Genomic DNA, 18,218 nt, shown 5'->3' with positions numbered 1-18,218 from the left:
TTGAATAATCCAGCTCTACCAATTTCTTTAGTTTCTATATCATACCATTTTCACACAAAAACACTGTCTCCATCTATTCCAACTATTTTTATCATTCCTCAGATCCACATTTCCTTCTTGTGTAGGCTCCTATTGATTTTCTGGCTTATCTCAGGGAGAGCATTATCTACTTTTCCAGACACAACTAAAAAATTAACCCTGTGGGTAATTTGCTATAGCCATCCCACTCAAAGATGATTAATGTTTTATTTGGGAGGAGGAGAGTGATAAATAAATCTTTTTTCTTTATTCAATTTTTACTTATTTTAATTAACAGGTAAAAAATCATGTTTATTGAGTACAAGTAATTTTTTGACATATGTATACATTGAGAAATGGTTAAATAAAGCTGTTTAATATATGGCAAGTTGCTTCACATATTTATTCTGTGGTGAGGATACTTAAAATCTCCTTTCTTAGCAAATACAAATTGTTTTTTATTAACTGTAGACACCATGATGTACAATAGATCTCTTGAACTTACTCCTCTTATCTAACTAAAATTTTGTGTCGTTTGATTAACATCTTCCAAGTCCTTCTACTTTTCAGCTTCTAATAACCTCCATTTTGCTCTCTGTTTCTATGAGTTCAAATTTTCTACTTTCCAGATGTAGTAAGAAGTAGTATTTGTTTTTCTGTAAAAAATAAAGTTCACTTTTTAAGTGGCAGAATCTGAATTTAAACCTAATTTTAAACCCTTGATCTTTCTTCTCCAATAAGGTGAGAGTTGTAAAGCTTCTGATTTTCTCTCGAAGGATGGGGGTTGCTCTAGTCAGCTCTTTCATTGCTGTAACCAAAAGATCTGTCAAGAACAACTGGCAGGAAAAGTTTATCTGGGGGCTCAAGGTATCAGTCTTTGGTACGTAGTCATCTGTCTCCATAGCTCTGGGCCTGAGATGAGGCAGGACATTATGGTTTAAAGAGTGGCAGAGGGAACATGGTTCAGGACAAGGTAACAAGAAAGCAGAGAGAGCTCTGCTTGCCAAAGACAAAATATAAACCCAAAGGCACAACCCCAGTGACCTGTTTCCTCCAGGTGCATCCTATCTGCCACCCAGTTAATAGCTATCAGTGAATTAATCCACTGGTTAAGTTATATGTTTCATAATCTAATCATTTCACCTCTGATCTTGGATTGTTTCATGAATGAGCTTGTGGGTGACAACTCATATGTAAACCAACACAAGGGTGCTCAACTGAGTAAAGATATCCAAGACTAAAGGTCTAAGGAGACGTAGGTACAGCAGACAATGATAAAGGACCTATTCAGGAAACAAAAGTGTAACAGTAGAAGGTAGTATTTTAGATGTATACTTGTGTATAACATTGACTACATGAAATAGGAATCAAGTAAATGTTTTCTAGTCAATGGATGAATAAATGACTGAATGACAACCAGGCTCACAATTTTGAAATATGAAGCTAGAAAGCACATTTGACTCAGATCTATCCTTCATTAAACTTTCTAAATAAGATTGTATTGAATGTCTGGCAGGACCTGATGGCAACTTAAGAGATTAATGTAATCAAAACAACTTTATTTTGGATAAACTATTACATGAACTCTTTCAAAGTGTTCTCTGGAAAAGCTTAGAGAAAGAGTCTCGAACTTACCCCACTTCATAGTTAGGAAACAGCAGATTTCAAATCTGTGGGGTTTAAACTGTCCTTTTACTTATTTCTTCATACTACTTGCAAACTTAATAGGGAAAAAAATGCTGAAAATGAAAGATGTTGCCTTTTGATTAATACTAAATGCTAAACACTCTTATTAAAAAGGCAGCAAGAAATTCATCACTTTTTAAACTTCACATTTCAAGTGAGAGTTCAATAGCATCTCTGTCCTTTGAGGTGAAGCAAAGCACAAAAGGAAAATCCAAGCAAGCATCTTGGATATTACAGAAATCAGAATTCTACTTAATACAAGGGGCTCAAAATTGGCTGCCCTATCTGTGCAAGTGTCCAGGTTCTCATCCCAAGCACAGCTGTAGAGGGATTAGGCAGTCAAATGTCATGGGAAACCTGGATAATTTCTAGTTCTACTTCCAACTTTCCAACTTTTCAGTCTTCATCACTTTTGCAATAAAATATCCAATCTGACAGATTTTCACATCTATTCAAAAAATATAGAGCAATTATCATTAATAAGGGCCTCTGTGTGAAAGAAATGCCCAGATGTGAATGATGTAGTTGCTCCCACGTGAAGAGCTGTGGATCTCACTTTCATTCCCAACAAGCTGTCAAATGGGCAGGAACAGCACCCCTGGGAACAAGGCCAGGCAAAACCTTCAGGAGGAAATTTCATTCAAGGAAAGTATATCTAACCAACAGTTTCAGAGAAAGCAAAAACAATTTTATAAAAATCTAATACCAAGTAATTTTCATAATAGGAAGCTAAAGTTAAAGGAAGGTGAAATAATAAAGGAAGCAAAAAAAGTTTGATCATTTCTTTGGGTCTGGTGCTTGGGCTGGTTTTACTCAATGTTTTCATAAGTGAACTGAAATTTTTCAAAGAAATTAAAATTTTATAGCTAAAAATATATGTATTTGAGTATGTGAAATCAGTGTAATTTGTGAAGGCTTTGTAGATGGGAGGAAAAGTACTTCAAAGGCAAGAAAAGATATGTAGGAGAAAATTAAGTATACATATAGTATGTAATATGCATTTATGATAATGGGCTCTGTAATACAGTGTGGAAAAGATTTAACACATTATAGAACCATCAGTGAAGATATTAACTAATGAGATGTTGCATATAAAAATACTAGGCCTCATCAAAAGTAATATTTTTAATAGGAGAGGAGAAAGTGTTCTATCCTATTAAAAAATATAATGTGCATATAACTCAAGTATTAAATATAGTTCTAAACATTGTACCTAAGGAAAGCCTTACTGGGCTAGAAATTTAGATAGATTTGTTTATTTATATAATCATTTACCACACATAATTATTAGCAGAGGCAAATAAAATTCTATCATGTAAAGAAAAAGTGTAAACCTAATTTTGCAAAACTGAACACTTAGTGGGGATATTACTGGTCAGTATAACCGAATAAAGCATTTATGAGGAATGGCTCCTTTTCAATTGGTGTTCAGTATTCCAAGCATTGTTCTAAGCCCTTAACTGTATTAATTAAGTCTCTTCCAATACTATTAATATTCCAATGAAACACAGAGAAGTATGAAAATTTGCCCCACATCACACAGCTAGTAATCAGTGGAACCAAGATTAAAACAAACCTATTTGAGTTCAAGGAATGTGTGCTTAACTACCACATATGAAACGCAAATATAATTTTTAGCATTAAGAGTTCTTAAACAGAGTCCTCCTGAACTGCAAGTAGGTAACAGAGTTAAATAAAAATAAATATAAAATTAACTATAAACCTTGAAATCAGAAAAGCAAAAATTCTAAATCCTAAGTGACAAAACTCATTGAAATATAAATATAGAATCAGAAAGTCTCTGTAGAGACACACAGATAATAGCATAAAGCAGGGAAAGGGGTAGGTTGAGGTAAGTAATTCTCTAGCCTGCAGTCTGCCCTCTAGCAGGTCAACCAGAGCTTTCCACAGGGCTACACTCAGTGCCCTATGAGACCCAGGCAGCAAGCAGGATGCACCTCTGATCTCACTCCAGATGGTGCCATTTCTTCTGCCGTGTAGAAACACGAGTCCTTAGTGCCTACTTATCCTGGGGTTTTCTGTGTTGAGTTACAAATACCTGCAAGGCAGAGAACCAACCAATCTCATTCAACTCACCTAGTGCAATATCGCACACAAAGCTCTGGATACATAGATTTTAATTAGTATGGTTTGCTACCATTTCCCTCAATTTCACAACTTAAACATCCTTGAGGTCATGCTTAGAGAAATAAAAATGTGTTTTCAATGTATTTTATTCTGTTTACCACTTCTAAGAATTTGGTTGAATGCCTGACTTTATGACATAGTTAGAAAGAGGGAATCTCACTAAAATATTCTTTAGAGAAGCACCAAGTCTAAGATTACTACCTGTTCATTATACTGAAGCTTCTGACCCAGAGTTTCTTTGGGTTAGGGAGGCAACCATCCTGAGGGACTTTATTGACATTACCATCTGCCCTTCTTCATCCAGGGAGCATTTGTTCAGCTGCCATGTTTTTGCAGTTAACTTCATGCTGCTGTTTCTCGCAGTGCCAGAGCATCTGGTGTGGCACTCGGGCACTGTCCTTTTCTAAACACTGTTCAACTGGAAAGAAAATATCATACATCCTCTCTCCTCCACTTCCCATTTTCTTTCTCCTCCTGAAATTATAGCCTTGTACAAGAGAGTATGAAGGGAGCTATTCCATGGAGAATTGATTCAAAGGGCCTGCCTGAGCTTGCCTTTAAAATTACATCTATTAAATACAATGTTCTGTTCCAGTTATTCAGAACTTTTTCCAAAAGGTAGAGCATGTCTCTTGCTGTGAAAATTGTGTACATTAAAATCATATTGTTGAATTTTATATGCTTATAAGATTGAACAATCAACTTTTTGTCTAGACTGGTCTTGGGGAGGGTGTGGCTCTTAAGGACTTTCAAAGAAGATGGACTACCTGAAATCCTAGGCTAACACAGAGCAAGTGGGGGAAGAAAACACAGCTCTTCGATAGGCTCAGGACTAGTACATAAAACCTAATCCAAGAAGTTAAATAATAGAAATTAAAATCTCAAAAAGCTAAAGATGTTCACACTAATCACACTCAGTTTCTTTCTCTAAACTATTATTTGCAGTTATAAATTGACCTTCATTCATGAATATGTCCACAACATGTGACAACGACATGACACTACAAGACAAGCCACAGCTTCTCCTTAGTGAGTCCCTTCTTCGCACAGCCTCACCCAGTGTTCAGGTGGAAAGTGTATTCATTCCCAGCTCCATCCCAAGTAAATGGCTTACACGTATTATGTGTATTCAATGACTCCATATATATTAGATGTCAGCTATCATCTCCACTTAACACAGAAGTAGCAAGAGCGGTTCTCTACATGTTACTTCTGTACATGGTGCCCTGATTGACAATGTCATTTTATACATAGTGGGAATGCTTTTTGCATTATATTTTCCTCACTTCATCTAAAGAAAAAAATCTTCATCCTCCCAGATATAACCACACTTTGCATCTGAGTCCAAATTTTAGTCCTTCATAATGGTCTTTGGATAATACAAGAGTAGAAGTTATTTACATACAAATTTAGAACTGATAAGAAATGTTATATGTTGACAAATCATCATCTGAATACAGTCCAGATCCAATAAGTGGTTATTATTATCTAATATTTCATATATTCCAAATATAATTTGAACAGGTTTTCACCTTTAGTCATTTAATCTTGAAGTACTTTTATTAGACTGAGACAAAATCTTTGAGAAAAGCAAATATTTTTCTTTCAATAACAACATAGAAATAAAAATGCTATTGTATACTGGTGCTTCTAAAACTCAGTGTCTAACAAAGTTATTTTAAATGATTATTCAAACTAAGTAAGCTTTCCTATATGAAAATTCTGAACTATTTAGTTTTTATTACATTTATAAACTCAATATATAATAAAGAAGTGTTTCTTCACAAACCTCTCCAAAGCAGACATATAACGAATATAATCATGCTATCCTTATTCCTACTGGTCCTCAAATAGTTGACACAGAATAATAAAGAGGTTTGCTGTCAGCATTTTGATAAATAACATTTTAATTATTAGCTTCATACCTCCTGCAGAAGGTCCCCTTCATCATTCATCTCAACACTTTTTTATTTAAGCTAGCTTTGGAAACCACAATATTTGCAACAAATGTTTTCAACATGTATTTATATGTATACCTCTAACAAAGCCTGCAGATGATGAATTCCACAGAGGCTCTTTCCAGAGGGATCTAGCAGGTAATAAAAGATAAAAAAACATCAGACTCTGATGTGTCATGCCCTAGGCACGTATGCTAGAAAGGCTCTAGAAGAGTCAAATGACAAATGCTCATTTATGCCTGACTCCCTGCAAACAAAGGACATACAAAGCTTAAATTTGTGTTGACTGACTTTTTACCTCCAACATACTGAATTTTGTTATGCAACAATTGTATTCTGGAATGAAATCTATTATTGTACTCAGATGATGAAACATTTGTTAGGCAACCATTCTATCAAAGCCCACAGACAAAAATACAAGTGGAAAAATACGCTATAAGTGACCCAGATTCTTTACCAAGGGCAAACATCTACTCATTTGTAATTTCCAATTTTCATTTGTGGGTCCCTCCAGCCTCAAAATTAATTCTGGTCCTTCAGTCTATAAATGTAGCCATCTTTCTTTCGATTGTTCTCCAAATGTCAGTCTCCGACAAATCCCAGCCCACCCCAGCAGGTTCAGAATGAACAGGGGCTCATCTACAAGCTGTCCTATAGAATTCTGAACACAATTCTAACTCAGAGGAAATAGGGAATGCTTCCTCTTCACTAGTAAAGGGAGTTTGAAATGGTACTTCTGCTCCCTCAACTGTGACTACAAGTACAATTGGGGGAAGGGAGCAAGGACAAGAACTTTCTTCTGAATCAAACCCAATGCCCTCTAAGCATTTTCCATGAATGAGTGTCCAGTCTCCATGGCTGACACTTCTATCCAGGTCTTCTGGGTCTCAAGAGGTCCAGGCCCACACTCCAACCAGTCAGTACTAACTCTCTTGGCCCATTGCAAAAGCTCCATTTCCTAAGGGCAGAGAAAGTTGTTCTCATTTCCTTCATGTTGGCTCTGTGGTCTGCCTTGGGTTTAGGCCTAGTTCTGATGCTGATGCACACTTGGAACTGCATTCTTAACAATAGCTGTTGCGGACTCTCAGACCTCCCCAAGAAAAGGACCGTATCAAACATCACAGTGTTTGACACACTCTGACTGCTTTTCTGCAGCTCTCAGGGTGTCTAATTTTCACAATGCCCTGTACCCGAACCTCACCTGGGTTTTTGTCAGTCCTCTTCCGAGAACTGTGTGCCTCCACTCTTCAAACTATTTCCACATGCAAAATAGATACAACTGTTCTATGGAAAAAGAAACCATTTTGTAAAGAATTCTGAAATGCTTCTCTGTGTCAGAGCAATGCTCAGGGTAAGTTACATAAGGACATGTTAAGAACAAAATCCAGCCAGGTGCAGTGGCACATGCCTCTTATCCCAGGGGCTCTGGAGACCTAAGGCAGGAGATTTATGAGTTCAAAGCTAGCCTCAGCAAAAACAAGGTGTTAAGCAATTCAGTGAGACCCTATTTCTAAATAAAATACGAAATAGGGCTGGGGATGTGGCTCAGTGGTACAGTGTTCCTGAGTTCAATCCCTGATACCCCCCGCCCCAATAAAGAGATCAATATCCTTTCTTTATAGCATCACCTCAGATTTTTTTCCTCTGGGAATTTTATTTTTAGCTTGTTTCATTGTTCTTCCTTGCCTTATTTTGATAATCTCATCTTATCAATGTGTATCCATGAGCTTCTCCTATTTCTTGGGGCCATGGTCTTGTATCAATGTATTGATACAACTTATGGTTGTATTTTTGTTTAAAACAAAATGTATCCTGCTTGTGTTAGATTTGCATCACTGTGACCAAAATACCTGACAAGAACAACTTAGAGGAGGAAAGTTTATTTTGGTTTACAATTTTAGAGATTAAGTTCATTGTCAGCCAACTCCAATGCCCTGCCCCAAAGTGAGGCACCACATTATGGCAAAAGGGCATGGTAGAAGAGCACTAGTTGGTTCATGGCATCCAGGAAGCAAAGAGAGGGGGGAAGGGGTTGAAGGGAAGATGAACCCTTCAACAGCTTGCCCCCAATGACTCACCTCCTCCATCCATGTCCCACTTGCTTATAGTTATCATCCAGCTCATTCAAACGAGGATGGACTGATTAAGTTACATCTATCACAGTCCAATCATTTCATTTCCAAACAGTCTTGCATTAATCTGGGAAGTTTGAGGGGACATTTTATATCCAAATATCCATAATATCCCTTCAAACAAATTTGCATGTAGCATTTTAAGAAAACCCAACATAGGGTTTTGTTCCTTGAAAATATTTTCTTCTACAATTGCACCGTCATTATTTTATCGTTTTCTTCCAGTCTTTGTCTTTCTAGTCATTTATCTTTGTTTCTCTTTTGACTTAATGAATTTCAATGTCTTCTCAGTTTACCCTGTATGTCTCTTTCTTTTCTTTCTTTATTCCTTTTTGTGATGCTGTGTCTCTTTCTAATCAAATCACAATAGAGAATTCAAATATACTTTAGAACAGTTGCTGTATTACTAATGAATTTTATTCTCTATTCTTAGTTTCAAAACTAGATATTTGAAAAGTTTTCCCTTTTTTTCTTAGAACTTTAAGTACTAAATTATACTTATTTACCCTTGACATAGTTGGATTTTTCAAATTTCATTCAAATTCAAGTACCAATTCTCTTCATAATTTTTAATGACATGACTCATCTATTTATGTTATAAAATAAAGATGAAAAAAGTCATATCTGATGTTTCCAGATAATCATTGTTATTTATATAACACATGATAATTTAAATAATGCTATTTGCATCCATAACGACACCCTCTTTCTTTAGCCTTCCATAAAATAATTAGACCTAATTCTAACATTCAAGATAATAGAAGTATCATAAAACATGGAGATTTCATGTTTAAATATTTCACATTTATGTCAAGGAAATCAGATAAACAATTAGATCTTAGTAAATTGTTAGAACTTATTTATTCCTTATTTGTAAGAGTTTTCACATCGCACACAAAGCAGTCTTAGCCTCACAATAATGCCATAAGATACATGTTACAAGTTAGAAATTTTAATACAGAGATTCTCATTCCCAATGATAACTTCCTCACTGATCATCTTTCCAATTCTTTTATACTCAATGGATCTCCACCCTAACATTTAACCTGGTGAGTTGTATTCAGTTCCTTCCTCATCATAGTCAGACTCTGTTTTCACTTTAAACCTCAAGATTAGCTATCTTAATCAACACCCAACTTACACTTCTTTCACTAGTGTGGTTGTATAATTTTCAACAGCAAGTTGTATTTATTATCAAAATTGTTTATCCTAGATTCACTGGTTATTGAAAATGTGCCATTTAATTAAATATTATGTAAGCCAATATGAAGAAATATCTATAATATTTCTTTGAAACTGAGCTGAACATCTTAGACTTGAAAATAGTACATAGCTAAAACCTGTTTTTAATATAGTTTGGGATATAGAACTATAAAAAAATTGAAGAAAATTTATTGAAGTTAATAATTTTCTTTCAAGTTTTATTACAATATTTTTAAGATATTGCTTCACAGAAAGGGAAATCTTTTGTTATGCTTTTATCATGTACTAAATAATTACTTATACAAGGAAGACAACATGGGCTTCAAATCGGTGGGTATCTATACATTAACTAATAGCATGACCCCAGCATCCATACCCTAAACCACTATGAACTCAGTTTTTTGAAAATGCAGTACCTAGAAAGCAAAAACATATGCATAAATATAAAGTGAGAGAATTCCATTAATTCTTGTGCTTTTACATTAACAAAAGTCTATCAGGTGGCACACAGATTAAAGAAAGCTGTTGGTATACTTTGTGGACTACACTTGTCTGATCTGAGTGGGGAATCTATTTAAGTACTTGTAGCAAATTCAAATATGTCAGTCCCTATTAAGAGGGCACAGGTGATTTTGAGTTTTTAGGGTTTATGTTTGATATCATATATTGAGCATCCTAAATACCAAAACATCAGTTTGTGTCAGTCTGCAAGGGAGATTATATGGTTCTTTAGTCCATAGAAAGTGAGCGATAGTTGAAGGTTTGAAGAAGAGGAAAACCTTCAGAATGGCATTTATATAAAATTAGACCAAGATGTATTTCACATATTTTTGCCACACCTTTTTCAAACATTGGTAATTTGATGTTTTTCTTAATTTTTTCAATGAGGGAGGACAATTCTTGAAGGTAAAAATATTCTTAAAATAAACCATTAAAAGAATAAACTCGAATTTTTAAGTAAGAATGAACTTTATCTGTAAAACCCAATTTTTAAAAGTACATATTTTAAGCTTTGCAGAGCACACAATCTCTATTTCATGTGCTTACCTCTGCCACGGTAGGATGAGAGCAACTATAGACCGTATACAACAAATGACAATGTTTTATTGATATTTTATTTATGAAAGCATTGAAGTCTAGCCAGTGACCAGTTTGATAATCCTGAAAAAGAAAATTTGGTTCACAGTATATACATTTACAATCTGTGATCTTCATCTAGAGATATTAGTTTGGGTTTTTGTCTTTTCTTCTTTCGGTTTGTTTGCGGGGTGGGGGTGGGGCACATGCTGTGCACTTGTGCATGTTTTCTGCTGTGCTGGGATTGAACCCAGGGCCATGTGCATAGTAGTCAAGCACTCCCACACTGAACTACATTCCTAACCCTTTTTATTGTTTCATTTGAGACAGAGTCTTGCTTAATTGCCCAGGTTGACCTCGAAATTGAGATCCTCTGGCCTCAGCCTCTGCTAGGATGACAGGCACATGCCACTGCACCTAGCTATGATCTGTTTTTTAAAATATTGATTGAAAATATGATACTTAAGATCCAAGGAATCCAATTAATCATCTAGAACATTGTAACTTTAACTGTGAATTTTCATTATACAAGAATTAAAGCCTAGCATGTTAGTACACACCTGTGATCCCAGCTACCTGAGAGGGTAAAGCAGGAGGATCACAAATTCAAGGCAAACCTGGGCAACTAAGTGAGAGCCTCTTACAAAATTTAAAATAAAGAAAACAGAAAAAAAAATTATAAAACATTAAACTTCACTCAAACTAAAAATATTGAAATAAAAACAATTTTTATGAATAATAAAGTCAATTATTTTATTTCTAAATATTTATACATACATACTTCACATCCTGTTAGAAAGTTCTTGATGCTTCAATAGTTCATTGCTAGCATTAATTCATTCCTTCATTTGTATTGTCAGTCCAGTATATATGCATGGCTATGAGCCATATCTTATGCTACATGTGTAGGCAGCTACTATAATCATTTGTTGTGCTTGGTTGAACGTGTGGTATGTAATAAATCCCTGATATTTCCATAACATGAATTAAAAGTTTTAAAGTCTTACCATTGTTTAGAATCAATTTGCCAAAGAAGAAACAAAATGTTAGTAAACAACTTATGAGATATATGGAAAAATAATAGTAGATTACCAATGAGTCCACATTCAACAGTTTTCATTCACAAGCATTTGTTCAGTACCTACTCTATTCAGAGAATAGTATCTGTCACAGTGATTGCTGCCATCAATCCATGAACATAAAAGATTCAGGCCTATCCCCTTCCTCTCTTATGGGACAACATACAGGAAAATTGTTCAATTTAAGTACTTCTCATGCCAAGAAGCTGTAGTCTAATTGAACGAATCTAGAGAGGAGTGACTAAAATGATGAAAGAAATTGTGGAATTCATTTTATGAAAACAGATTGCAGAAGCTAAAGTTTACTAAGTACCAACAAGGGGAAATTGAGTGTTGTTCACCATTAGTTGCTGCCTTCTGATGAATTATTGAATAGGACTGAAGGAGCAAAGGATGCAAATCAGGTTGAGGTTTAAATCTATCCTTTCATTGTAGGAGCAACAGTAGGAGAAAATGAATCATAATGATTCAGGCTTTGTTTCATATTTATGTATTCGTTACAGTATAACATATGAAATACAAAGTTCTTGCCTTCCCAGTGCTAAACTGCTAAGGACCCAAGACAAAAACATGCCTAATGGCACTAAGGGAATAACTGATTTGTGAGATTAATTGGTGAATCCAGAGGAAGAAATAGTTTTTCTCATCAATCACAGTGATGTGTTTTAGCATCATTGTGAGGCCAAAGTGGCTGAAGGGTTCCTCTAGGTTTCTTTCCCCAGATCTGTGTTTCTTCTAGAAGCTGTGTCGTTTTACCCCTCCTTCCTATGTATCCAGTTGCTCCCTGGACAACTGCAAGACTAACATCAACACCACTTACTGAAGACAGTGTAGTGGGAAATCTATGAGGAGTAATGTTGGAGCTCTCCTTATAGTTCTGGAACTCCTGAACAGAGAAGCCCCCAAAAGTCCCTCCACATACCCATCCACTTCTAATTCAGCCCAGAAACAGCTATTTTCTAAGAAAAAAAGTATTCTGTTTACAGGAATGGGATTTAAAATCTATCATTAAAAAAAAAAAATGGAGCTGGGTGCAGAAGCACTATAATCCCAGCTGCTCAGGGGGCTGAGGCAAGAGGATTGCAAATTCAAGGCAAGTTTAGCAACTTAGCAAGACCTTGTTCCAAAATAACAAATACAAAGGGCTCAGTGGCAGAACAAACCTGATTTAATCCCCAGTACTACAAAAATAATAGTAATAGTAAAAATAATAATAATAAAATTTGAGGTAGGATGAGTAGAGGGTCAGGCATTTTAAGGTGTGTGGGAATACACATTGGCATCAATAATTATTTTATTTTTTGTACTTTTCACTTGCTCTAGAAAGAGAATTTCTGCCACCTGCCCCTTCTATAAATCTAATTAGGCAGTGTATACAAAGCAATGTAAACATCCTGAAAAAAAAATGATTATTCTGTGAAGTTGATACAATAAAAAACTAGTTATAATCATTTTAATTTAGCATTGTCAATGATCTCCACATATCGTTAAGCATTTGTATATTCAGTTGTGAATGTAGAAGCATGAAATTTGGAACTCTAAGTCATAAAGGTATTTATAATTATATATAATGAGTTAAAAATTATTCCAAAACACCCCCGGCTATTTTAGGTAATAAAAAGGGAGAGTGACACAGAATACATTTTTATAACACTATTAATTTAACAGATTTGACAGATGGTGTTGTTAATGTTTACTTCTTTTACTAATGGCATCATCATTCTGTTTCTTAGTGCTTAAAATTTGAGAACTCCAAAAACCTTTCATTTGCATGGGAGGTATCTATCAATATTTACCATATCTAGAAGTTTATTAACAAATATAGTACATGTTAGCATAAATAATACATTTTTTGAATAACTGTATTTTCCACAATATAAAAAACCTAATAGAAGATTGATACTATTTTATATATTTACAAATCATTTTAAAATTTAGGTTAATAAAAATCACTGGACAGACACCTTCCAGAGCTCAGATCTAGCCCAGGACCACTTCCGCTGGCCTGCATGGGGGCCCAGGCCCAGGGTAGGCCCAGATTCACCCCACCACCACCAACTGGCAGCCCAGGTCTAACCCATTTCCATCTTGGGACACTGCAGACATTGCCATAGCCTTCCCCACGCAGTAGCCTCTACCTTGCTACAACAGACAGGGCCTAGAAGCAGCTGCATCTCAGATCAGGCATCCCAAAGACAGTGTAAGGCCCACCCTTTCTGCCCCATCTCTGAAAAATGTTGCATCCATCTTGGGACACCCTCACTGCTATCTTGAGCTATCTTCACTATTGCTGTCACCACTTTAGGTGAAGTAGCATCCATTGTGGGACACTGGCAAGGTTTAGAAGGCAACATCAAGGTGAGGTACAGATGACCTGCATGGATACTACAAGATTATAGGGTAGAAATTGTAATATCTCAGATCCACACTGCAAGAAAGGAAGACATGTAGACAACCTGAAAAAAACAAGGGAGGAAAGTGCCCCAAACAAACCAGGATATTACAATAACAGAATCCATGGGCAGCGAAGCTGATGAAATGTCAGAGAAGTAGTTTAGAATGCTCATAATTAAAATCATCTGTGAATTAAAGAATGACCTAAATGAGCAAATACAGGCAAACATTGATCACTCCAACAAAGAGGTAAGAGAGCAAATACAAACATCCATTGATCACTCCAATAGAGAAATAAGGAAACAAATACAGGTATCAAAACATTACTTCAAGAAAGAGATAGAGACTCTGAAAAACAAAAAACAATCAAAAATCCTTGAAATGAAGGAAATAATAAACCAAATAAAAAACTCAATAGAAAGCATCATCAACAGACTAGATCACTTGAAAGACAGAACATCAGATAATGAAGACAAAGTATACAATCTGGAAAATAAAGTTGACCACACAGTGAAGATAGTAAGAAACCACGAACAAAACATCCAAGAATTATGCGACACCATCAAAAGAACAAATCTAAGAGTCATTGGGATAGAGGAAGGCACAGAATTTCAAACCAAAGGGTTTTGGTTTGACTGATTTATGCACAATCTCTTCAATCAGATAATACCAGAAAATTTACCAAACATAAAGAATGAATTGGAAAACCAAATGCAAGAGGCTTACAGGACACCAAATGTACAATATTACAACAGATCTACACTAAGGCACATTATAATGAAAATGCCTAGCATATAGAATAAGGATAGAGTCTTGTAGGCCAGAAGACAGAGGAATTAAATCACATATAGTGGGAGACCAATTTGTACCTCAGCAGATTTTTCAACCCAGACCCTCAAAGCAAGGAGATCCTGGAACAACATATTCCAAGCTCTGAAAGAAAATGGATGTCAACCAAGAATATTCTACCCAGCAAAATTAAGCTTTAGATTTGATAATGAAATAAAAACCTTTCATGATAAACAAAAATTAAAATAATTTTAAACTAGTAGAACATCCTCGGCAAAATAGTCCATAAAGAGCAAATAAAAAACAATGATGAAAATTAGCAAAGGGAAGTATTGCACTAAAGGAAAAACTAATCAAAGGAGAGAACAAGTCAAGTTAAATACCAAAAATAAATAAAAACTGGAATACAAATCATATCTCAGTAATAACCCTGAATATTAATGGCCTAAACTCACCAATCAAAAGACATAGACTAGCAGATTGAATAAAAAAATAAAAATAAAAAGACCCAGCAATATGTTGCCTCCAAGAGACCCAACTCATAGGAAAAGACATCCACAGGCTGAAGGTGAAAGATTGGGAAAAATCATACCATTCACATGAACTGGGAAAGCAAGTAAGGGTTTCCATCCTCAATCAAATAAAGTAGACTTCAAGCTAAAGTTAATCAAAAGGAATAAAGAAGGACGCTACATACTGCTCAAAGGAACCATACATCAACAAGACATAACAATTATAAATATATATGCCCTATACAATGAAACATCTACATTCATCAAACAAACTCTTATGAAGTTCAAGAGTCAAATTGACCACAAAACAATAATTCTGGGTGACTTTATCACACTCTTTCACCACTGGATAGATCTTCCAAACAAAAACTGAACAAAGAAACTATAGAACTCAATAATGCAATCAATAACTTAGACTTAACTGACATACATAGAATATTATTTCATCCTTCAACAAGAAAATGCACAAAAAATTAGGATATAAAATCAACACCCATAAATCAAAGGCATTTCTGTTCATAAGTGCAGATCCACTGAAGAGAATTAGGAAAACTACCCCATTTACAATAGACTAAAAAAAATAAAATACTTGGGAATCAACTTAATGAAAGATGTTAAAGACCCTCTACAATAAAAAGAACAAAATGCTAAAGAAAGAAATTAAGGAAGACCTTAGAAGATGGAAAGATCTACCTTGTTCTTGGATAGACAGAATTAATATTGTCAAAATGACCATACTACCAAAAGCACTATATAGATTTAATGCAATTCCAATAAAAAATTCCAATGAAATTCCTCATAGAAGTAGAAAAAGCAATCAAGAAATTCATCTAGAAAAATAAGAGACCCAGAATAGCTAAAGCAATCCTTAGCAAGAATAGTGAAATAGGTGGCATCACTATACCAGACCTTAAATTATACTACAGAGCAATAGTAACAAAAACAACATGGTATTGGTGCCAAAATAGACTGGCAGACCAATGGTACAGAATAGAGGACACAGAGACAAACCCACATAACTACAATTATCTTATATTAGACAAAGGTGCCAAAAACATACATTGGAGAAAAGATAGGTATTCAACAAATGGTATTGGGGAAACTGGAGATCCATATGCAAAAAATGAAATTAAACCCCTATCTCTCACCATTCTCAAAACTCAACTCAAAGTGGATCAAGGACCTGGGAATTAAACCAGAGACACTGCATCTATTAAAAGAAAAAGTAGGCCCAAATCTCCATCATGTCGAATTACACCCCAATTTCCTTAATAAGACTTCTGTAGTGCAAGAATTAAAATCAAGAATCAATAAATGGGATGGATTCAAACTAAAAAGCTTATTCTCAGCAAAAGAAACAATCAATGAGGTGAATGGAGAGCCTACATTTTGGGAGCAAATTTTTACCTCACTCACATCAGATAGAGCACTAGGATATATAAAGAACTCAAAAATCTTAACACCAAAAAAAAAAAAACCCTATCAATATTTGGGCCAAGGAACTGAACAGATACTTCTCAGAAGATGATATGCAATCAATCAATAAATATATGAAAAAATGTTCAACACCTCTAGCAATTAGAGAAATGCAAATCAAAACTATTATAAAATTTCATCTCACTCCAGTCAGAATGGCAGCTGTTAAGAATGCAAACAACAATAAGTGTTGGTGAGGATATGGGGGAAAAGGCACACTTGTGCATTGCTGATAGGACTGCAAATTGGTGCAACAATATGGAAAGTAGTATGGAGATTCCATGGAAAACTGGGAATGGAACCACCTTTTGTCCCAGCTATCCCACTTCTCAGTCTATACCCAAAGAACTTAAAAATAGCATACTACAGAGACACAGCCACATCAATGTTTATAGCAGCACAATTCACAATAGCTACACTGTGGAACCAATCTGGATGCCATCAGTTGAAGAGTGGATAAAGAAAATGTGATATATATACACAATGGAATACTATTCAGCATTAAAAGAGAATAAAATCATGGCATTTGCAGGTAAATGGATGGAATAAGAGAATGTAATGCTAAGTGAAGTTAGCCAATCCCAGAAAACCAAATGCTGAATATTTTCTCTGATATAAGTATGCTGGTTCATAATGAGGTTGAGGGTAGAGCATGGGAGGATTAGATGAAGTCTTGATAGAGCAAAGGGGAGGGAGGGAAAGGGAGAAGGCATGGAAGTAGGAAAGACAGATGTCATTACCCTAAGTACATGTATGAAGACACGAATGATATGACTCTAATTTGTGTACAACCAGAGATATGAAAAATTGTGTTCTATATGTGCAACATGAATTGTAATGCATTCTCTGTCATATATAACAAATTAGAATAAAAAATTTTAAAAAAACACACTGGAGGGCTGGGGTTGTAGCTCAGTGGTAGAGCATTTGCCTAGCACATGTGAGGCACTGAGTTCGATCCTCAGCACCACATAAAAATAAAAACAAAGGTATTGTGTCCATCTACAACTAAAAAAAAATTTAAATCACTGGAATGTCATATCCATTTTTGCATTCATCCTACTGTAATAATAACTCATGTCATGGAACACCTTAAAGACATATGAAAATATAAAAGTGAAACATATAGAGTAACTTAGTAGTATTATAAAAATAATTGTGATCTCCCAGTATCCTCAAAGGATCTTAGAATCCTCAGGGAACCCCAAACTACACTTTGAGAACTGCTGCAGTAATTGCAACAGTCAGGTGATCTAAGACCAGAGTTCTACAACATGCCTTAGAAGCAAATCACTTAATTCACATAGTTCCTCTATGTGCAAACTGAGCTTTGTAGCAAATGACCTCTAAGCTTCCTCCTAACTCTAATATGCTGTGATTTTGTAAAATATTAAAGAAAGAAAAATGCATCCCCTGTCTCCTATAGTTATTTAGGCTTCCTGTGGTATTCCAAGTTTTATATGCCCTTTCACTTCCATCCAATAAAGTTGATTTCTTAATTTATATGTATTGATCTTAAAAGTTAATTCCAACTAAGTACCTAGGATGACTGGCCCAGATAGAATAGCTAGAATAATACAAATTATGGCTTTCCTAAATGCAATGGGTATCCTGGATTATAAAAATAGACATTGATGGGGAAACTGGTGAAATTCAAAGAAATTCTCTGATTATTAGGATTCTGCCAAGATTAATTTCTTATTTGGATAAAGGCTATATGGTTATGTAAAATCTTAACTTAAACCA

General features: G+C 35.1%; 1 protein-coding gene across 1 annotated transcript in view; it reads right to left on the bottom strand.

Annotated features, from left to right (window-relative positions):
* The window catches only part of Lgsn (lengsin, lens protein with glutamine synthetase domain), a 28,973-nt gene extending 24,775 nt beyond the window's left edge, over positions 1-4,198 (bottom strand). Inside the window, exon 1 of the mRNA XM_026396813.2 lies at positions 4,136-4,198. Coding sequence (XP_026252598.1) covers positions 4,136-4,198 — 63 coding nt within the window. The remainder of the gene's footprint in view (positions 1-4,135) is intronic.
* Between the last annotated feature and the right edge of the window lie 14,020 nt (positions 4,199-18,218).

The sequence above is a fragment of the Urocitellus parryii genome, chromosome 8, assembly GCF_045843805.1.
Source record: "Urocitellus parryii isolate mUroPar1 chromosome 8, mUroPar1.hap1, whole genome shotgun sequence".
NCBI classification, from domain to species: Eukaryota; Metazoa; Chordata; class Mammalia; order Rodentia; family Sciuridae; genus Urocitellus; species Urocitellus parryii.
The sequence above is the reverse complement of the archived record's forward strand: the minus strand, read 5'-3'. Positions and strand labels throughout refer to the sequence as shown.